This window comes from Macrobrachium rosenbergii, chromosome 29 (assembly GCF_040412425.1).
Source record: "Macrobrachium rosenbergii isolate ZJJX-2024 chromosome 29, ASM4041242v1, whole genome shotgun sequence".
NCBI lineage: Eukaryota > Metazoa > Arthropoda > Malacostraca > Decapoda > Palaemonidae > Macrobrachium > Macrobrachium rosenbergii.
Genome location: NC_089769.1, coordinates 14,259,818 through 14,283,478, shown reverse-complemented (window position 1 = coordinate 14,283,478; position 23,661 = coordinate 14,259,818). Strand labels below are relative to the sequence as shown.

Below are 23,661 nucleotides of genomic sequence, written 5' to 3'. Positions count from 1 at the left end.
TTTGCTTTATCCGTGAATTGTGTCAGCGGAGATTTGCTTAAGCTGCAGAGTGCTTACCAGTGAGAGAGAGAGAGAGAGAGCTTGGGATGGAAATTGCAGAGAATTGCTTTTATCGGGGAATTGTTTGGACATTTTTTTTTAGATGATTTTATTTTAACAGAGTTGCTTTAGCTAGGAATTGCATCGCAAAGAGTTTTAAATGAATTTGAATAGGAAAGCAGTACCTGAGCTGGGAATTGTCTCAGCAGAGTTGCTTCAGTTAGGAATTGTAATAGCAGGAGTTAGTGTGCTGGGAATGGTTTAAAGGGAATTTCTTGGCTGGGAACTTAATTTTCAGTTACTTAGCTGGGAATTGCTTTAATGATTTTGATCGTCTATGAATTGCTTTAACAAAGCAATTCATAGTTATTGGTTTAATAAAGAGTTGTTTTAACTGGGAATAGCCTTAAGAGAGTTATTTTGGCTGGGAATTGCCTAAGCAGTGAGTCAGTTTAGAAAAGAATTACTTTACCGGCGAGTTGTTTTGGCATGAATAGTATTAGCAGAGATTTACTTTATCATGGAATTGTCTTAGCAGAGAGGTGCTTTAGCTAGGAATTGCTTTAGTAAAGAGGTGCTTGAACTGGTTTGGCGATAACAAAGAGTTGCTTTTGTTGTGAATTGGTCTAACAGACAGTTGCTATAGCTAGGAAGTACTGGAAAAAAAATTACATTACAAAGAAAGCTGCTCTACAAACAAAGTTGCTCTATATGGGAATTACCTTAAAAGAGTTGCTTTAGCAGGGAAATGCTTTAAATAACTTTCGATCTATTAGGTTATTGCTTTAGTTGAGAAATATTTTCACTAGGAATTGCCGTTGCCAAGAAATATTTAATTTGGGAAGTACTCAGACCGAGAGTTGCTTCGACAGGGAACTGCTTTAGACGGGACTAGCTTCAACAGAGAGTTTATATAGCAAGGAATCGCTCTGGTGGAGAGAATCGCTTTAGCAGAGGTCGGATAGTGAATGCACCTTTAAGGAGAATATCCCTTTCTAGTTGCTTCTGATGATTTACCTTCGCACCTGCATCTCGCGCTCTGGCCTCTTGTGTTCCGAAATTATCGTTCAGGATTTCTTAGTTTTATTTAAGGGTGAGGGCGGGGGTCGGGTCGGGGTAGGAAGATGGCGAATCGCAGAATTGTATTCACGGGGGTTATCCGAAGAGAGAGAGAGAGAGAGAGAGAGAGAGAGGAGCAATGTTATCTTTAATATGACCGTAGCGTTGCTGTTAAAGCTTGGTCAGATAATCGATTTTTCTTATGTATTGTGATGGATGGAAAAATATGCGTAAATGCCAGCTGAGTCTTGGTTTTTGGAAATGAATGTTACTGCGTTGATGCTTTAGGTGGCTTCTGTTACAGGGGTTATAAGTAGTTTTGAGGATTATTATTATTCTTATGTTTGGTTTGGTAGATGATGCTATAATTATTGATGTCGGGTGAGATGGCAAATAAATATGTGACAAAATCTTGACGTAATGAAAAAGTCTTCAATTGCCTTGCTTCCTTATACATCAGCTATGAGGATTAACTGATTAATATATTGAATGGATTAGCAATGAAGTACTATGCCCTTTATCTTTTTTCGAGTTCTCATAAAGAGCAGAAGTCAACGTTGGCTGAAGTATGAACAGGCAACCCCACAAATTTGTACGGTTGTCATGGTTATTTATTAATTTTTTTCTCTATTAATTAGTCAAAATGTATTTTTGAGAGAAGAAGATCCATTTTATAAAAACAAGGAGTTATATATATATATATATATATATATATATATATATATATATATATATATATATGACCTATATAATATATATATATATTATATGAGATATATGGGGCTCGCTTCCCTTACAGTGTGACCTATAGTAACGTTATTCGACCATGTTGGGTTTTAGCCAAAAAGAGTAGTCCCAGATTCAGATCCTGAGATGGTGGTGGGCGTTGCAGGGCTTCGGACTTCGTAGAGGTCTGTGGCGCGGGTTCAAAACCCGAATCCACTGTCCCTTGTCGATCTGTAGGCACCCCGGGTGAAATGTAATGTAGGTTTTGCAAATGGAGTTATTCACACCATGCCACTACAACATCTTTTAGCCAGGTTAGAAAAGAGTTTCTCGCTGCTGGGAAGAACGTTTAACACCTTCGGGAGCCCTCAGCGATGTCAGAGGAGAAGCCAAATCAAAAAGTTAAAATATATATATACAAAAATGGAGATACAGTTCTGATGCGGATGTCTGTGAAGACTGAAGCGATTATTTGCTATGGCTTACTTGGCGTTCCTAGAGCCAAATTTTTTTATATTTTCCTTAAAGCTGTATGCATTGGTGTGTACCTGTGTCCCACTTGAGTTCAGATCTTGGGAATTTTGAATGGCGAATTACTGAAGACTGTTGAAATATGTTTTAATCGTCATGTTTCCTCGGGCACTAAAGTGCTTGCGTCACCTCTTTCAGGCCAAACCAATGCATTAGCACTGATCTCATTTCACTCTGCAGAGAAATGCTCAGCAGAAATGTTTCATCTTGATTATTCATACGTGCACGTTTATTTGATTTGAAATTCTGCCTCTCCAGCAAAATTACAATGACATTTGAGGCAGCTTATGGTCAGAGAATAAAATCCCGATTAATTATAATTCTTTATTAATGATTAAGATTTAATGATTAATGAAGAATTAGAAATAGTATGGATTTTATTATTGTATTCTTAAAGTTTCGTGGACCGCAAGCTGTAATGAAATATTTGAGAAAGAAGGAAAATGAAAGTTAAAACACTTGGGCTGCGGAAAGTTGCCTTGGGTACGATTAAGAAGAAAAGTTGTGCGTCAGCGCAAAGTGCCCAGACTTCATCGTTAAAATCTTTAGCCCTTTTATGAAGAAAATATTAGGCAAGAGAGAGTTAAGCGCAACTTGGACATGAGATTGAGAATAAAAAAAAAGGAAAATAATATAAAGGTTTCAATATTACTCTCTTTTTTACTTAGGGGTATTTTAACAGCTTGCGAGAAATCTTCTCCGTTTGCCTTCTACTTAATAGCTACTTTTCGTGACCCTGTTTTGCCATTACCAGATGACGCAATGCTGACACGCCCGTGGCTCGTTCATTATAGAGTATGACATGAAAAATGCTGTAGCACATGTTCGCGATGTTAAGGGGAGATCTAGTACGTGAGCGTAGCGTTCAATAGGATTGTAAGCGTCTTCTCACCTTGGTTTATATATATATATATATATATATATATATATATATATATATATATATATATATATATATATATATATATATATATATATATATATATATATATATATATATATATATATAATATATATATATATATATAAAACGCCAGCCTGAAAGTTTTAGTTCCTTCTGAAGAAACGGTTGGTGGACAAATGCCATTTATGTGTTCAGTTCGTACATTATTGCAATGAACGCCTTACTGAAAAATTATTTTGGTGTGATTCTCGAACGTACGTGATTGACGTCCATTGGCGTTACATGCCCATCCATAGGCAGTCTCTCTCACACACACACACACACACACACACACACACACACACACACACACACACACATCTTTATCTTTAGCATTAACACTGACCTTACTTTCATTTTGAAACTTTTACTCTTTTCATAAATAAATGTATATATTTATGCATATAATATGTATATACACACATTTATATACACATAGAAACACGCCTTTAATTAAATTTAATTACAGTATTTTACATATACTTATTATTTGACGGAATTCTATGATAATTACATCGTTTGTTTGTCTTTTAAATGACACAGGATTCCAGTACGTGCAAGTATTAATAAACATTAAGTACCGGTGATATATTTTGGTGTCGCCATAGTTTTCTCTCTCTCTTATGTGTTAGAAGTCTGTGGCTCAGGTCGACGAAAGCCTTTGTTCATATTTATAAAATGTCCATGATGCCTTTTAATTGTGTACTCTCTATAATGAATCATCATTTCAAGTATCTGTAATACCTGACATGTGTACCAGAAATATATGATTGGGTATAAGAGTACAGTTGTGTTTTTCTTATCCCCTGGATGTGATAGAAATATAAATCCTTAATACAAGATGAACATCACTGATAACACAGAACATAAATAATTAAATAATTTTTCGTTTATGACTGAGTTCGAGTGCTTAAATGGAGTAGGAATAGAACCCCTCGTAGTTGGGGATTGCTGCTGGTCGTTTGGAGGAGTAAGTGTTGTGGCAGATATGTGGAGTTGATGTTCCCCTTTATTCTGTCCTCCGAAGGGAAGTATATGTAGTCCTCACTTTTGGTTGTTATTATTATTATTATTATTTTTTTAGTTTTTGTTCTTTTATTATTCCATTTTCTTCATCGCGTCTTTGCGCAAGTCTGGGCCTTTATTCCGTTCACTTTGGAATATTACTCGTAATGCACGCATGTTCTTACAGTACGAACCAATTGGCCATTAACCTGATTGCAGGCTTCCATAGACAAAAAAAAAAATGAAAGAAAGAAAACTAAGAGCCAAGACGAGTAGAGAACAGGTATATTAAATGGGGAAAGGGAATAAGAGATATATAAATACGAGTAAATAGATGAATACATAATTAACAGTTAACAAGAAATAATGCGTAAGATGACTTGTAATTATATCTTGAGAGCGTAGGCTCCTGTTTGGTCTGAAGAGGAGGTTATCCCCTTTGGTGCACAGTAGAGGGCGTAAGCCCCAAGAGAAAGAGGGGTGAGGGAGGGGAGTAAATTAATAAAATAACGTTTTGGGGAAGGAGGGAGAGAATTACTTCGGTTGCTGGATGATCGGGGTGTGATGTGATGAAGGGGATTGATGGACCTTTGATGAATACGGTTCTTCATATTGTAATGATTCCTCCGTATCTCCCTTGATTGTGTTGATGCATTATGTACGATGCGTTTCTGTTTTTCTCGAAAGAATCTTTTAGCATACGTTTGAAAAGCAGAGGTATTTTAACTTTTTCTGTGATCGAAGATTGAAGGCATTTGTGTGATGTTATAATTCTTATCTTTTTTCCATGGATAACATTGTTGATAAGAAAGTATGCTGTGCAGTGATACTTGAAATTTTCTTCGGTAAGAGTGTAAAAGTGTTTGTGTATATGCAAGGAATGCAGGTATGTGTTCTTATAGCAGTTGAAATATAATGAAGTAATGTAAGGTGCGTAGGTATAAATACTTGTTTCTCTGCTTTGTGGTGATACATACTACATTTGTGCTGTGGAATTATGCTTGGAAGATTTATCGACTTCAGACATGACTCTGCGACTGTTTCAAACAGATCTGTCACTTTAATCTTCGTTATTGTATATTTTACTTGTTGTTTTTATTTGTTATCTACATTTTAGTTACGGTTAATATCTATTTGTAACAATACCAATACCTGTTTTCTTTAAATTTATTTTTTTACAAATTTTATTCCCAATCATATATCAGTTGTTACTAACACCTGTTTTCTTTAAATTTTTTTTTTTACAGATTTTACTCCTAGTTCATACATCAATTGGTTACTAGTAATTTATATTGATTTTACATAATCCATTTTTCAGATGTACTGTTTACTAGTGTTTTATGTTTATTTTACCGCCCATTTTTCATTGCTCTGCACGCTTGTGTTGTCTTCGGTTTTCTAAAACTTTTAGTTAACAATCGTGTATGGCAGTGATTCTCAAAACTTGTCTTGGCTAGATCATCTCAGTCATTTGCAAAAAAAAAAAAGGGTTTGCAGGTCTTCATATAATTATTATCAGTGTGCTTAATTATATATTATATATATATAATAATAATTGTATATCGCGTCGTTTGTTTATATATATATATATATTTTAGGTATGTTATAAATATTTTATGGAAAATAATTTTATTCAGTAAATAAGAAGTTAATTCATGCGATATGGTGGGATGGTAAAGGTGCCTCAGTAATGATTACATTAGTTGGGGTCAAAAAGATTGAGAACCACTGGTGTAACAACTTTTTGAAATCTGTGGACTCCTTAATGCGTATTTATATTATGGAAGGAATAATTTCAGTCTTTGGTTTGTTTAGACGTATACCTTTTTAGGTGTGTTATAAAGATTTCATATTGGAAGCCATATCACTAAAGCTCTCGGAATTTGGGGCTTGCAATAACCTTTGTAACATTCATGGAATTTCAGTCTTTGGTTGTTGTTTTCGTGCTTATGAATATAATATAGTGAACTTACTTTATTTTTTCTTTTTTATTGCAGATGACCTTATGTTTATGCAGAGAGAATGTTACTTCGTCTTGTCTTGCATAGTTTACTCTCTATTATTAACGCATGCGCATTCTCTTCCATTTAGCTTATTCCACAGGAAAGTCAACCAAATATGAATAATGATCATTGTTATCTTTGATATTTTCATGAATTATTGCTTATGAAGTACATACGAGTATAATATTGCAGACAAAGCGATTGTCAGTGACCGTATTTCTATGAAGTAAACACGTGCATTTTCGTATAATATTCTTCAAAGATGCGTAATTATAATCATCTTTTGAAACAATAAAATATGTAAAAATAATACAGCCTTTCTGTGAAATGAGAAATGTATAATTTTAGTTCGTATTGAAAAAAAGGAGACTGAAAAAATGTAAATCTTTGCTTTGATGTTACCATTGTCCGATTTAAATTTATTGCTTTTAGGTATGCGATCTCAAAAATATCCGTAAATGAAGGTATTCGTATGTTTTTTATGCAAGAGAATTTTTTTACGAATATATATATATATATATATATATATATATATATATATATATATATATATATATATATATATATATGTGTGTGTGTGTGTGTGTGTGTGTGTGTGTGTGTGTGTACATGTGTACATACATACATACATACATACATACATACATACATCCATCCATACAGGTACATACTACATACATACATATATACACACACAAATACATATACGTGTGTGTATGTATGTATATACTATATGCATGTGTGTGTTTGTTTGTATGTTTAAAATGAGCACGTACGATCCTTACATGGAGCAGAAGAGCTCAGAAAATGCCGCCCCCCACCGCTCTTCCCCCGTCAACCCACCCTGGTCCTCGAAAGACATCCATTATTGTATTATCCGAATGACATGTTCTCGTGGATCCTCTACGACCGTGGCTTTGAGTACCGTCAAATGAATTTCTCTTTAACAAATTCTATTCGGGTTGTCAATATTTGATTTTGGGGGGGGGGGCCCTCCCCCATCGGGCCCACCGCCTCAATAAAGCTGATGGTTGAGTAACCCATTCATCTCTCTTTTGGAGATGTGATGCTGATGCTGTTGCTATTGCTATTGCTGCTGTTGCTTGCCCCTTGTTCTTCCACTATCACTCTTCGGACAGTGTGTTGCTAGCAGACAATAAGTCACGCTCAGGCTAACAGGGGCTGTTTTGGAAACTTCCACGGTTTTGCTTTGTTTCGTCACAGTGGCTTAGGATGGGCTTGGTACGTAAAAAAATGTTGGGGGGACGGTTTTTGTTTGTTAAATGTTCATACAGGCTAGTGAGTGTGTGTATTTTTGTCTCTCACTGCTCATGTACAGTATATATATATATATATATATATATATATATATATATATATATATATATATATATATATATATATATATATATATATATATATATATATATATATATATATATTTATGTATGTATATATACATAATTTATAACTGTGTATAGAACATAATTTATAACTGGAAGACTTACACCTTCAAAAGCTGTACCCTTTATAAGGGAATGAAGGCTAGACGCAACTCTACACACACACACACACACTATATATATATATATATATATATATATATATATATATATATATATATATATATATATATATATATATATATATTTGTGTGTGTGTGTGTGTGTGAAACCATGAATCGTTGATAGACGTAAGAAGGGAGAGTTGCTTTTCGTTAATATGACGGAAGCAGATTTCTTTTCCATGAGATAAAGGTGCAAATTCTGGCGGTACTAATAAATTCTCATAAAAATTAGCACCATATGCGTTAAAGAACGTCTCTCTCTCTCTCTCTCTCTCTCTCTCTCTCTCTCTCTCTCTCTCTCTCTCTCTCTCTCTCTCTCTCTCTCTCTCTAAGGCAATTAGTCTCTTGGAATTAATAAATTATTCCGTTAAAAAGATCCTGATTGAGAATCCCTAAGATTTGTTGGACTTTCTAGATAAGGATAAATAGTATGATTTGTCAGCAGTCTTGTATAAATCGTAATGTTTTTTTTGTACATAAATTCTTTAGATCATTAAATATATCTTGATACTGGGGTATTCCTATATCTGTCTAGCTAACGGTCTGTGTGTGTGTGTGTATATATATATATATATATATATATATATATATATATATATATATATATATATATATATATATATATATATATATATATATATATATTTTCTATATATATGTGTGTATATATACAATAAGTACATATATGTTTACTATTATTTGAATTTGCTTCCACACGTAAATAAATTTTTCTTTTATTGCCCGTCTTTTTTTTTTTTTTTTTTTTTTTTTTTTTTTTTTGCTGAAGTTTGTGACCTCCATCATATGACTCACAAGACTTTGTCTATTTATACCAGTTTAGATGTCCTTGAAGTAAACTATCATTTATGATTCCCAACAACCACGTGGTATTAATATTTCCTTTCAGGAATTTACAATACGATTATAGAAGCATCCTGGTCTCTTGTGCGCCATCCTTGAATATGATTCTCTCTCTCTCTCTCTCTCTCTCTCTCTCTCTCTCTCTCTCATTTTTCTTCATGTATAACCGTAAGATGTTGCTTATATCCGTGTTGTTTGGGAGCTCGCTCTACGAAACTAAGCCGAAAGCATTATATATATATATATATATATATATATATATATATATATATATATATATATATATATATATATATATATGTGTGTGTGTGTGTGTGTGTGTGTGTTCGTTTGTCTTTATGTGTTAGGTATAATAAAGGCCTCTGTCCGTTTGCGCTTCCTTCTCTCTGGTCGTCTTTCGTACGTTTTTGTGATAATGGTATGATTTCAAATATATTTACCACGTAACTCACGCCTATCGTGAATTTGGGCGAGTTGTATGATTGGATGGTCCAGATTTGACATTTATTTTTAAGGGAGTTGGGGATTTTGATATGTCTCTTGGGTGCATAATTACCAAGTGATTTCAACAATGCTTATACTGTCTCCTTTGCCCGTAAAACCTGGAGGATCTGACCGCTTGACATTTTTATTTAGACCGGGACAGAAAACAGCAAAGCATGAAATCGAAGGAGAAGAGAGTCATGGTTCTTCTAAGGCAGTGATTCTTAACCAGTGGTGCTCGCACCAGGACGCCTATAAATAATTAAAAGCAAAATATATTTTCATATACACATGTTCTTTTTTCTGCCAAAAAATAAAAATATAATAATGATAATAATAATAGTTATTATTATTATTATTATTATTATTATTATTATTATTATTATTATTATTATTATTATTGCTACAGCAGTGCTCTGAGCTGTAGATAAACCTTCACATAATTTCCTAATGATTAAAAAAATGTGGTTTTGTTTTAATACGCATGATATCAACTTTGTATTTTAGGTTTTTTTTTATTTCAGCAATTCATGGGGTGCGAGAACTGACTGCTGATTTGAAAGTTGTGCATGCATTGAAAAACGTTAAGAACCGCTGTTCTAAGGGAAGGCCATAATAATAAAGTAGAACGAATGAAGGGTCAAATTCCAAAGTTAGACAAGACAAAAGATTCTCACTGAATATCAGGTAATCTTTGTTCTCAGTTAAGACCTTATAGGTCACGTTTTTAAGAAAACCAAACTATGTATCGCACGTTGCAGCCCTTCAGGATTTCTCTCATGTTTATTTTCTGAATCCTTTGATATATTGGCAGCTTGAGAAGTTGGTCTCTGTCATGCCTTGGGGCCAAACCCCTCTTTTATGTTTCTTTGTTCGTCAGTTGGTCTGGTCTGAAAGTGACATCTGATTGACGGTCCCAAGGACTTTCAGAGTTAAGGATTAATATTTTCGTTTTTTTGTTTCAAGGTACACTTTCAAAGGACGAGCCATTAGATAGTAGTAATCTTGAATCGTATATGTAGTTATTATTGCCTCATAGTTATTTTTTAGTGGGAGTCATCGATAACTGAAGTGGTAATTCTTATAGTTACCTCGGCACCCATATGAAAATTGCTCTTGTGAAAAGAAAATTTGTCTTATTTCGAATCTAGAGAACAATGATAATTACCATGACATTTCGAATCTAAGAGAACAATAATAATTACCATGACACTGGATGTAAAAACTGGTATAATAAAACTGAGATTTACTAAACTAAGCCAATAATATATTATATGGACAACTGAATGGCTAAAATGTATGTAGATGTTCTTGATAATGAACAGTTAATGAAAACCTTCCTGAAAAGAGATGTTTATTTAAGGTAGTGTGTAATTTAACGTGAAAAATACAAAGTGAGTCACTGTGCATTACACAATGATATTTAAAGGAACAATAATTATGCTTGGGCAAGCACGAAATATACCAAATGTCACACTCTGTGTCGCAAGTAATTGCTTTGCCGACGGTTCGCAGTTTTAATACATTGCGGAAAGAACGGTCTATTCCTGGCGATAAAACTGTGGGCCCACTTTGTATGTGCAAATATACATCTATGCGTATGTAACACGTCGTTTGTTTATTGTAAAGAGAGAAAGAGAAAAATGGGATTTTATTCCTGATATGAAAGTCTTGAGTAATGTATGTTATGAAAAATTATAAACGTGACTGTTCATAATTTTGTTTTTAATTTTCATGTATGTGAAATAGTCCAGTCCCGAATATCTGCAGTTTTGCATATATGTGTATATATATGTGTGTGTATGTGTGTGCGTGTGTGTATATAAGCTATGTAGTAGTTTATAGATAGCCATATAGAAAACATCATTTTTTCTGTTATTTTTTTCTAATATTTTTTAATCCATGCAAGAATTACTGTAATGCATGTGTTTTTAATCACTGCATAACGTAATGAGGACCACGAAATGCTTGCAGTTTGTAACAAAACATCTCCAATTTCTCGCCTTTAATTACGGGTACCTGTCTAAAATTCTGCGCGGGAGTTGGGGGGGAAGGGGGACGTGAGACGATGAAGTCGTAAATTTCGGTGTTTGATGATCATCTGCAGTGGCATTAAATGTCACCTCACCCTCATCCCACTTCCTGGAGTTTATGATGGCACTTATGTGGGTTATGGCGAATGGATCATAAAACTCGAGATACAGCGCCTGAACGAGGGGGCCGAGCTCCCAAGGTCGCGCTTTTTGTCAAACGTTGTCTTCCAGGAACGTTTGATTGTTCTGGGTGTCACTTGGCTCCCTCTAGCCCAGGCGCTCTTGCCAGGCAACGTTCGAAAGCGTCCTGAAACTGCTCAGCGTCTTCACCGGGTAACGTTCGGATATTTTTGCGCTGTTAGTGCTTTAATGGCTCGCTGCAGGAGGATGTTTTCACTCATTAACTTTTGAAAGCACCGTAGTGCTATTTAAATGCGCTGGCAGCGCGAGGAGGTTAGGACGTGTAATGCTGGTGAGGATTGCGTCGAGTATTTTCTCATTGCAAAATTTTGAAAGTGTCGTAAAACTCCAAAAATTCACCAACTGAACGAGAGAATTGAGTTCCAGGTCGTGGGTTATATTATGTTAATAAAAGTGTCACTGAGCAGCGTTGATCTCGTCGTTACAAATATATAGGCGGCTCCAAGATCAGAGTTGTGTTAAACGTTGTCGTTTGGTAACTCTTAAATGCGATAACAGACTCTTCACACGTCTTCTAAATGCGTTTGACTGGATTCTTGTTCAAAATATGTCAAACTTTATTGTACATAACATTTGAAAGCTAAACAATGAAGTTTAGGGATTCAAGGTTGGAGATTTATTTTAAACTTTGTATTTCTACTTGCTTGGTTTTGGCATTGCAACATTCTCTCTCTCTCTCTCTCTCTCTCTCTCTCTCTCTCTCTCTCTCTCTCTCTCTCTCTCTCTCTCTCTCTCTATGATCGGAATCTAATATTACTCTTAGATAGTTTTTCCCAATCCCAAATCTGCCAGAATCATCAATTTTAATTGTGACATTTCCTGCATTTAAAAGTTCAATAAGGCCCCGGATCTGTCGTCCTTAATGCCTGTACTCAGTGTGCGCCGATTGTCTTTACAGTTTCAACATACATATTCTCATTGTTTGTCACGATGCCACAATGCCCAGCACCATAGATTGTCGTTTTCCTGTTCTTTGAAACCGTGGACTCGTGCTCCTGGTTTGAGTATGGGTTTTGATACGCTTAACTTCATGAGTTTGCATTTTTGCATTGTTGCATTAAAGCAACATGGTTCTTTTCCTTCGTTTTCCGAACTTCTCAATTTTTCATTCGTTATGTTCATAAACTGTTCCATTGTGTTCCTGCGTATGATTATTTATTTTGTTTATTTGGTATTGTTCATGTCTTCTTTCACTATGTAGTCTTTAGATTCCATATTCTTTTTCATGTAAGGACATTCATTGATAGGAATCATGCATAACACGTATGCATTTTGCAGTATCTATAGCTATGACGGAGGCTAAAATGTATGTTTTTGACGATCACATATTATGGCCAGATGCTATGATATTTTATATAAAAAAAAATATTAGCATGAACCTGGAATGCAAAAACTTGTACACTTGTAATTTTTATATATATTGAGACCTTGGGCCTATCAAATATATTACTCAGAAAACCAAGTTGAGATGTAATAATGAAGTGGTTGTTAATGATTTATTTTCATTCATCTGTTTCGGCAGGAGAAATACAGGCATAGTGTCTCTTTCATGTGAGAGAAATTTTCCTGTGTTATTTAAAGAGAAATTCAATATATAAATCGTGGTGCAGGCCCCATATTTTACTCTCATAAATTTTCCTGGGGTAAGGGTGGAAAGATTAAGGGCGATTACAATTTACTGGGTTTCTGGCACACCTGGTTACCTGTATTTTTACATGATAACAAAGCATAAACATAAGTTACATACGTATATAAACATATATATATATATATATATATATATATATATATATATATATATATATATATATATATAGAGTATAGAGATATAGAGAGAGATATATATATATATATATATATATATATATATATATATATATATATATATATATATATAGAGAGAGAGAGAGAGAGAGAGAGAGAGAGAGAGAGAGAGAGAGAGAGAGAGAGAGAGAGAGAGAGAGATCAACACATAAATATTTTTGTTGAATTTAATTGCCATCTCACCAGTCATGAAAGGCCTCACCAGACTAAAACTATAAATGCATTTTATAAACAAAGCAAAATAAGACAAAAATAAAAAAAAAAAGTTTCAGTGAGCATCTTTGAAACTACACAAAAATTTCTAGAAAATTTTCGGCTGAAGTGTTAGTATTTGGATTGTCGTTAACCTCAGGTGTCTATCGGCGAAGAAGGTTATTGCTGCTTGCAGCCGTAAGTCTTGCCGATCTTCTCATGTTCGATAATCGTTATCCCCTGTAATGGTGTGTATGTGTGTTTGTGCGCGTGTTTTTGCAATCACACGAATGAGCGCATGTGTTCTATTGTATATGAAATACCGCAATGTACATTTGAAAATTTGTGTAGTGTGTGTATGGGAGACTATTTTTAACTAAAAAAAGATGTGTAGTTTGAATGTTTATTTTTGGTGTGGAAGAGAAGAAAGGGCCGAGATTGGTAGCTTTACTTGCGGTAGAAGTACTAGGTGAAAAGGGCGCAAGACAACGTGTAATGTAGAGGCGATGGGTAGGAAGTGGTCCACTTGCTACTGATGTGGTGTAGATGCTTTTCGTATTGACTCCTGACTTAGTTTTGGCATTTTGACAAATAGTTGCTGTTATATATATATATATATATATATATATATATATATATATATATATATATATATATATATATATATATATATAAATGTGTGTGTGTGTGTATGTATACATGCATGTATATATGAGTGCTTGCGCGCATGTCATGTCTAGATATGACTACTTACATGCACATACATAGGTGGTTATTGAGAATTATTAATGACGTAATACTTAAGAAGATGAAGAAAAAGAGAAACGGAAGTGCGTCTGCATGAAAAAGTTCTTATTCTTTAGTGCATTAGTACTACTATGTGTACAGCGGTTCCTGCTTATATGAAGTATGAATTATTACTGAAAGAAAACTGGGCTTTAGATATACAAACACTTCTATGCTATGTTGTATTATAGCACTAATCCCAAAAAGTTATCCATATATTCTTTAATTTGTCCGTTTTTAAGAAGAGAGATTGTTATTAACTATAGACCCCACTCATTCTGTCTCATTCCTCTGTTTCTTTCATCCCGTGAACGAAGCAGATTAAGTTACTCACCCCGTTGGCAGCTGAAATAGATCAGTGTTGCAATCTGGCTTATAATCATGGTATAAAACAATCAGGAACTTAAAAACGAAGAACTTTAGTAGTCAAAGAAATAACAAGGGACAGCGCCTCAGTTCTCTCTTAAGGCTTTTATAAAAAACCTAAGTTAAGCCCCTGATTCGTTACTTGAAATGCATGAGCTAAGACTCGAGCGTAAAAGATATTCGGGGATTTTCGTAACAGTGGACCACAGGGGGGCGTTAGTCAATGTCTAACCGCTGAATGAATTTGCGGCCGGGAGACAGATGTCCAACCCTTAAAGCTTGTAAATCAAAAAAAAAAAAAAAAAGTGAAACTGGATTAAGTGACATATAAATCACTTTATTGGAAAGGCTCACCTTACGAATGGAGTCAGGAAGTATCAGGTTACGAAGGCTTGACGATAGATGGCGTGCTTCCAGTTGAAAAAATTATGGTCTTCCGTGACGTTAGTACTCGATTCTCTTCTTGTATTAAAAGCAAGTTTTTACTTTTTTTAAATGCTGATAATGAGCTTATTTGATAATGTTTATTTTGGCTGTTTCTCTTTCACTGCAAGTAGTAGTTTTTATAGAAGATTCATATGGTTATCCAGTGAAAATTTTCCTAGTGTAGAATTCAAATCACGGCTTTTATGAAATTCTTTAAAACTAGTTTTCATTCAGCAGAATTTCACGGCAGCTTTGTACGGTAGAGATCCTATTTTAGTTAATATTAATTTTTGGAAAGCAATTACCTTACGTTAGTCAACAGATAAAGTAACTTTGTAATTTGATTACTAGTGGTGTTGACAAGTTAAAATTAAGTCCGTTTATCAGAAATTGTTTTGTTTTTTATGTTTCATTCAATTTCCGTTGCGCTGTCGAGAGCCTTAATAATATACCAGCGGAGTCTCATTTTTTAACGAACATTTAACATTTCGTGATGTGTCTGGGGAACTCTGCAATTTTATAGTGCATCCTAAAATATCATACTGTTTTTTGGCTATTTTTCTTTTAATAGTGCAGAAAAATACAGTGTAGACAAGTTCAGCCAGTTTTCCCAAGGGAGAAACAACATATTTTTAATGATATTTTAACTTGAATACCATTTTCACTTTTAGGAACTTGTTATACTCTTAATTGCTATCTTGCAAATTCAGGAACATCCCTTATGAATCGTGGGTGTACCTGAAAGCATACTCGTATTGTACTTAATAAAGAACGTCTCATGACTAAGGTGCCTTTTGGAAAGGTTTGCTGCTCACACTCTGAAAAAAATGAAGGATGAAAAAAGGAAAAATGAGTATGATTCCTTTTGCCCATTGCTTTCCTCCCGCAACAGCATATGAATGTAAATGGTTGATTTATATCTTTAGAACCAGCATACCTAGGGACTTCATGTCCTGGGGCTCATAATGTTTCAATTTAGAAATGGCACTACCTCCTTAGCACTTCCTTTTTAGGGCCCAATCACCTTTTTATTTTATTTTTTTTTTTTTATTAAAAGCTGTTCCATTAAAATGGGCAGATTTTATGTTTTCAAAATGCTTTCAAACCCACAGGTTAATGAGGTAGAATTTTAGAAATAACACAATATCTACTAAGGGCAATCATGTTGTTAATAATGCAACATCTACTAACGAAAAAGTCGATTGTAACCACTGGTTACTTAAATCAATTTATTGAAGATAGGAGGGAGGTGGTCACTGGTGTTAACTTAATTTTTTCACATACATTAGTTGCGGATTTAGATTATTCCTGTACAAATATCAAACTTGAGTTGATTCACTAGAAAAACTGGGATAAATCTTCAAATCAATTTTGAATATGTAAACAAAGAAACCGCTATATTCTACGAAGAACATTTTAACAAAAAATTTTAGTTTGCCTTTATTGAATTATTTGTAAAACAATGCTATACGTGATGTTCAGTATTCATTCAAGAAGACAGGAAGTATTTAGTACTCACGGAAAGCCTATAAATCTCATCTTGTTTGTGGATGACAGAGCTGATAACTAATTTAGATCGTGTAAATATTCGCAGATGACGTTATGGAGGGAGGAAAATCGATGTAGGAACTTCATTCATGAGGAAAATCCGTTTTAGAACAACTTGAGTGTTTCGTTTGTATGTTGATTTTGTAAAATGATTTTTGGCTTGTAAATAATTATAAGAATTTAACATGAGTATAGATAAAAAAATTGCGTTTTTCATTTTTTCATGAAGGCGAAATGCTTCTCTAGTGGGAAATGTCTTCTCTCTCTCTCTCTCTCTCTCTCTCTCTCTCTCTCTCTCTCTCTCTCTCTCTCTCTCTCTCCTAAAGCGAACATTTACCAGAATGATATTTTTCCCAGTCTGACTGATTCTGACTTATGAACCCGCAGGTGAAAACATCATGTGTTGCTGACGTCATCGTTCTCGGTAAATCGTACTTTGTGTTTCCCAGGAATCACACGTTATGAGATGGCCGGTTTGCAAAACTGATTTAATTTTTGGTTTCGAAAGCTGCTCTTGTTGTTTTCTTGCACTTCGTGTATTCTGGACTTATTGGCCGATCAAAACATGCGCAGATTTTTAAATGTTACGACGTCACAAAAGTTTTTTCTTTTTTTTTCTTTTTTACTAAGCGGAAGATTCAAGGCTGAAAAATCAGCTGATATATATCATGTCCTTCAGGAGAGAGAGAGAGAGAGAGAGAGAGAGAGAGAGAGTAGAACATCGTCAACATATATCCTTTCTAAGGAGTATTTCACACAGGTAACATAATTTTCCTGTTAAGCAAGACATCATAAATCAATTTGGCCTTTATAGTGTCAGTGTTTAAATAGTTGCATTTCTTTTCATTTTTTTTAGTCGTGGTAACTTCTACCTAGTTCTATGTATAGTTGGACGTGATATAATTTCTAACATTTATGTGCAAAAAAATTTGTTTGGATCGCAGCTTTTTTTCACAGAAGTCAGTTATGACGTTCTTCAAACAATTTGCTAGCATTCATCGTATTTCCAATACTTTTTTTTTTAGAATGTTAAAAATAGTATTTTTATGAGTTCTGGCACATGTTTATATGCACATTCATAAAATTACAGTGTGAACGCAAACCCCCAGTCATATCATATATATTTTGGGTATACATCAGTGTTGGCGTGCGCATAATTTTCACTTTTTCCTCGCCATTATTTTCAAACTGTAGTGTTAAACTTTCGAACTAAATCCATCGTTCGTGTCTTAAATGTGAAAAGCTACTGTGGTTAGTTTCGATGCAGTTTTCCTCCCAATGCATTATTGAGTTTTCCCTATTTATAGATGCGAGTTTTGGGCGGAAGGGAGACCCATGTCTGCAGAGTAAATTATGAATGAGCATTGACGCTTATCGATTTTAAAATCAACAGGTTAGCTCTGCAGGTTGTTAGCTGCACACACACGTGGCCAGGAGTGGAGAGTGGCATGATAACTGGTTTTACTTCGCATTATTTATTTATTTTTTTTTTTTTTCATTATGCTGCATTGATTTTATAATTTTTTCCTTGTGTCCACTTGTAGATTAAGAGAGCACTTTCAAGGGTATGAGCTTCGAAGAAGTTTCTTAAACATTTAATTATTTTTATTTCTTTTTTATAATGATTTTAATTTCATTTTATGATTATTTGGTTTGATCGTTTAGTTTTAGTCGTTTAAATTTAGAAGTGACGTAGAAGGAAAACAAGACGGCAGTTAATATCATTTCTTCATCCCCTTCCTGTCCAAAAAGAAATGAATCTCCTTAAAAGCTAAAAATTCCAAGACCATTCATATAAATACACAGAAGATTCGTTGGCAGCAAGTCTTCTACATTTACAAATGTTGCGCGTTTCATGTGCATCTTGGACGCCATCTCTTGCATCCAGGATGGCCGGGCCCTTTCATTTATCACTTCTAACCAATCAATTCAACCCTGCCCAAGTTTCCATCACCCCATTGCCAGCCAGTGTTTTATGCTTAATGCATGTTAACGTAACCCCCTCCATATTTGCCCAGAACGCTTCTGCTAATTCGTTTAACGAATCTTCGTTTGATCTGCTATTTATTCATTAGACTCAGCAGTTTTTAATTCATCGTCAACTTCAATAAAAAAAAACCTTGTCATCAAAAATAACTCAAACATTTCAAGTTCTGGCTCTTTCAACACTTCTTTTATTCCAAAGCTTTTGAAGAGCTCTTAGCGACTTCCTTGAATCGGTTACGCTACGGTGCACATATTTCGTTTTACCTCAGGTATGCATGGAAGTCGTCAGCCTCCGTTACTGTATCATCCTTTCAGGCATTCATCATTCCTCCATGACTGCCATTTACTTTCAGCTTTATAGACGTTAGCATGCAATGCCATCTTCCTTCTCTTAGAAAGACGTTCACTTTCTGTCTGTAGTATTCACATTCTGGAAGTGAATGTTAATTTTAAACAAAAGAAAAAGTGTCACCTGCGATGAATTTTTTTTTTTTTTTTTTTTTTTTTACTAGAGTATGTGAAGTTGGGTGGTCGGAAAGTTGAGAAACGACGAGATGGCTGGGAGATGAGGTCACTGAAAAATAGATCAGCTTGCTTTTGATATTTATATAGGGAATAGAAGAGGCTTGGTTGGGAAGAGGTGTGTGATATGGAAGTCTCAAAAGTGAAGAGAGGAAGGTCTCTAGAGTGGTTGGTTAATGGCATAGCAGATGAAAGGGGTAGATGGGTATGGAAATGACCGCTGTGATGGGTATAGTTGAACAAAAAGATGTACTGATAGATATAGGAATGTAAATTGTATCTCTCTCTCTCTCTCTCTCTCTCTATATATATATATATATATATATATATATATATATATATATATATATATATATATATATATATATATATATATATATATATATATATATATTATATATATATATATATATACAAATATATAGATTGTGTTTGTATATATATATATATATATATATATATATATATATATATATATATATGTGTGTGTGTGTGTGTGTGTGTGTGTGCACACTCATATACAGTATATAAAATGTTTGTTTATAATTCTTGGAAACATCGTTTATACAGCGGTTCTTTTTAGACTGGGTTTTGTAATTTTGAAGCCTTGCTAAATTAACAGTAGTCTGAATCCTTTAGACACCCTTCACTTTCTGCCTAGGACACTCGAGGACATTCACTCGACGTTGTTCCTAAATGTGATGAATGGTGTCCTCAGTGGTGTCTCTTCTCTCGAGCTTCCCTTGAAAGAAGAAGTGGCTCATTGATGACTTTCGAGCAGCTTAATTGCAACCCTGACGGGTCGCCACATCCTTGAGGAACAGAAGCAGGCTTATTAGGATGCATATTTTTGTCTTGACGAAACGAGAGCCCAAAGGTGTTCCTTGTTTGGCAGGCAGGGCGATTTTGATTGGGGAACTCTCGCTGGCAATGAGCGATTGAAACCATTAGAGATTTTTGTGTTTTTGTTTTCCCCTTGCAGTCAGCTCTCAGCCTTTATTCTTAAGAGAGGGTGTCTCCAGATGTTATCCATTTATTTCTTTTCAACACATTTTCATAAGGGATGAGGTTGTGAGCGTCACGCCCCCTAACCCAGTAACCACTGCTCTTAAAAGCAGCTTTTTCCAGGTCAGCGGTTGACGAACTTGCAAACATGGCTTTGTCAGGTCCATGGCGACATTATGAATATAAACAGTGTTTAGCATCATGGTGCATGATATTTTGTTGTAAAACCTGGATCTCCTTGGATTATAGGAAAGGCCTTGTTAAACTTACCCTGTATTACTAGATGACATTATACGTCTGTATGTTTTGAGTTACCATCCTTATTTAGGTAGTTAGATGATAAATGTACCAGTGAATTAATGGGAAGCAGATGTTCGCTGAAATTATTATTATTATTATTATTATTATTATTATTATTATTATTATTATTATTATTATTATTATTATTATTTCTTTTTTCTTTCAGCCGGGGTGAACTGGCTACGTGTTGGTATATCCTTCTCTCAGGCTCCGTGTTCATCGATGGATCCATGTATCTTCCGAGATCAAGGTAAGTTTTTCTTTTTGCAGCTGAGTAAATTATTTTCAAAACTGTGTTTCTGTCAAATTTATGGTTTTGTTCCTTTTGTATTATCTGCATCTTACACGGAATTTCTTCAGATGTATATGTATGAAATTAACTCATCATCGGGTGATTTCAATCTGAAAAATAAAATTACTCATTGTTTTTAATAGGTGCATGTTATTTTCTTAAATATTTAGGGAATTTGTCTCTCTCTCTCTCTCTCTCTCTCTCTCTCTCTCTCTCTCTCTCTCTCTCTCTCTCTCTCTCTCTCTCTCTCTCAGTACAGCATTATAGGGGTTCTCACTCTTTTAGCTTGTCTGACATTTTCCCCCGAATCGTGGGAGATGTTGGTAGATAAAGTCGGGCGAAGGGCTGTTATCTGCGGCGGTGTTAGAATATTTTTGCTCTGGTTAAAAAATGCCATCAAAATGTGAGCCGGAGGGGAAGTGTGTAATAAGTGGATGTCTGTGAAGGCTTGTACGGCTACAACCTGGACTTACTGTTTGTACTTTAGGTTTACATTGCTTGTGTTTTTCTTCTTCAAAATAACATAATTTTCCTTTCAGTACCGTAAACAGTAGAAACTGTTATTTCTAAGGTAATGCCTCGTAATTTGCTTCTAGATGTTTCATTTCATATTGCAGTGCAGACTAAAGTCTAAGAAAAAAAGTCATAGGTACTTCAAAAGTCGTTAGATGCCCACACCTTATTTATGGGACTTCTGAAAGACAAATTTTAGTCCCCTCTTTTTAGTTGCTAAGTGATGTAGACATTCAAGTAAACCAAAATAATAATTTCTCGTACTCTCCAATATTAATATTCTTGCTGGTACAGAGTACAGTTGCAAGGTATACATCTTTTTTTATTGAATGCTACTGTTACTTAGTGTCTAACAAGCATGAGATGCAATGCCTTTTTGGTCTCATAAGTATTAAAGGGTTAAGTCTAGAAACACCTTGGTTCTCTGATGGAACAGTGAAAGCAGACACAATAGTAGAACTGTGATATCGGTGAAGCTTCGTAATATTTAGCCAAAGAGAGGTGCCTCTTAAATTCAGCCCAGACCGAAATAACCTCTTGAAAATTATGGTCGAATAAAACCTGCCGGCTCTAACAAACTAAAAATTGACCAGCTTTTGCGGTGAAATGTAAAGTCAGCTCTTTATTTTTTTTTTTCTCTGAAAGAGGCTTTAGTCTGAAGCAGACAATCAGTATAACTGTATTTTGATAAATTCGGCCAACAGTGACTTGGCTTGCTTGTATTTCAGAGGTATTCTTCAACTTTCTGTTGAACCTAATTTAAATGTCTTAGTCCTAAACACTCAAGCTATTCAACCCTTTGCACGGTGTATGGTGTGGTTAAGGTTAATTAGATATATTTTAGGTCCGGCTGCCGCATAATATGCCATTTTAAGTGTAACAGACAGACATGGTTTTTTTTTTTGGGGGCGTCAAGAAGGATCCTGTGTAAAGATATTTATAACACTGGGAAGCCACTGTTCCCATTTTACGTTCTTCTGTAATTTTTATTTTGTTTCCCTGCATTTGTTTGTAGCTTTGTGTTGCAGATAGTAATAATAATAATAATAATAATAATAATAATAATAATAATAATAATAATATTATTATTATTATTATTATTATTATTATTATTATTATTATTATTATTATTATTATTATTATTATAACACAAAGAAGTAAAATCCTTACGGAGTTGGCGAAATAATGCAGGCCTTTTTCCCACTTTAATGCATTAGCGGCCATAAAGGACCCGTAAGGGCTCCAAGGGGAGGGTAAAGACCTGGTTTGTCTCAAAGTTTTTCACTTTAATTTTGTATTTCCTCTCTCTCTCTCTCTCTCTCTCTCTCCCCTCTCTCTCTCTCTCTCTCTCTCTCTCTCTCCACAAGTATATTTTGTATATTGTGAGTGTGTAAACATCATCTCTCTCTCTCTCTCTCTCTCTCTCTCTCTCTCTCTCTCTCTCTCTCTCTCCACAAATATATTTTGTATATTGTGAGTGTGTAAACATCGTCTCTCTCTCTCTCTCTCTCTCTCTCTCTCTCTCTCTCTCTCTCTCTCTCTCTCTCTCTCTCTCTCTCTCTCTCTCTCTCTCTCTCTCTCTCTCCACAAGTATATTTTGTATATTGTGAGTGTGTAAACATCGTCTCTCTCTCTCTCTCTCTCTCTCTCTCTCTCTCTCTCTCTCTCTCTCTCTCTCTCTGTATATTTTGTATATTGTGAGTGTGTAAAATCGTCTCTCTCTCTCTCTCTCTCTCTCTCTCTCTCTCTCTCTCTCTCTCTCTCTCTCTCTCCACAAATATATTTTGTATATTGTGAGTGTGTAAAACTCTCTCTCTCTCTCTCTCTCTCTCTCTCTCTCTCTCTCTCTCTCTCTCTCTCTCTCTCTCTGAGAAGAAAGTGTTTGTACGTGTTTAAAGTTAATGATAAACAACATCTCAAAGTCCTTTTATTGACATTCTGGTAGCCCCACACTGCGGGTCCATTAAATGCTGTACAGTAAACGCATTCAGTGTAAGGGAAAGCTTCATAAAAACAGTGAACTCAGCTTTGCCTGTCTCACTCCTGCCTTGTTTTGTATTCAAGAGCTGAAGGGACGGACGGGCATCCTGGTACTCTTATCTAGCCCAGACCTGACATCGTGCCTCGCGAGAGGCTGGTTTATTGGACACTCCCTCCCATCCTGTGAGAGGCGCGGCATCAGTAAAAGATACGTATACAGAGTGCCAAAAGGGTTGAGTTACGTAGTGGAACAACCCCTGTGTCATAAGTACTGGGCTTTAACATCGAAGTAAATGCACTTCGAGCTAACTGCATGTACATATATATATATATATATATATATATATATATATATATATATAATGTGTGTATAAAGTACATTTACATTCATATAAAAAGAAAAAAATGGAGTGATAACCCCTCCGGATGATACTCACGTCTGACGTTGAATAATAGTAATAACAATAAGA

The 23,661-nt window shown here is 34.9% G+C and overlaps 1 protein-coding gene across 1 annotated transcript in view; it reads left to right on the top strand.

The window, feature by feature from the left end:
- Positions 1-20,660, top strand: part of LOC136854613 (rap guanine nucleotide exchange factor 6-like) — a 420,706-nt gene extending 400,046 nt beyond the window's left edge. Inside the window, exon 4 of the mRNA XM_067131135.1 lies at positions 20,573-20,660. Coding sequence (XP_066987236.1) covers positions 20,573-20,660 — 88 coding nt within the window. The remainder of the gene's footprint in view (positions 1-20,572) is intronic.
- Positions 20,661-23,661: the final 3,001 nt, after the last annotated feature.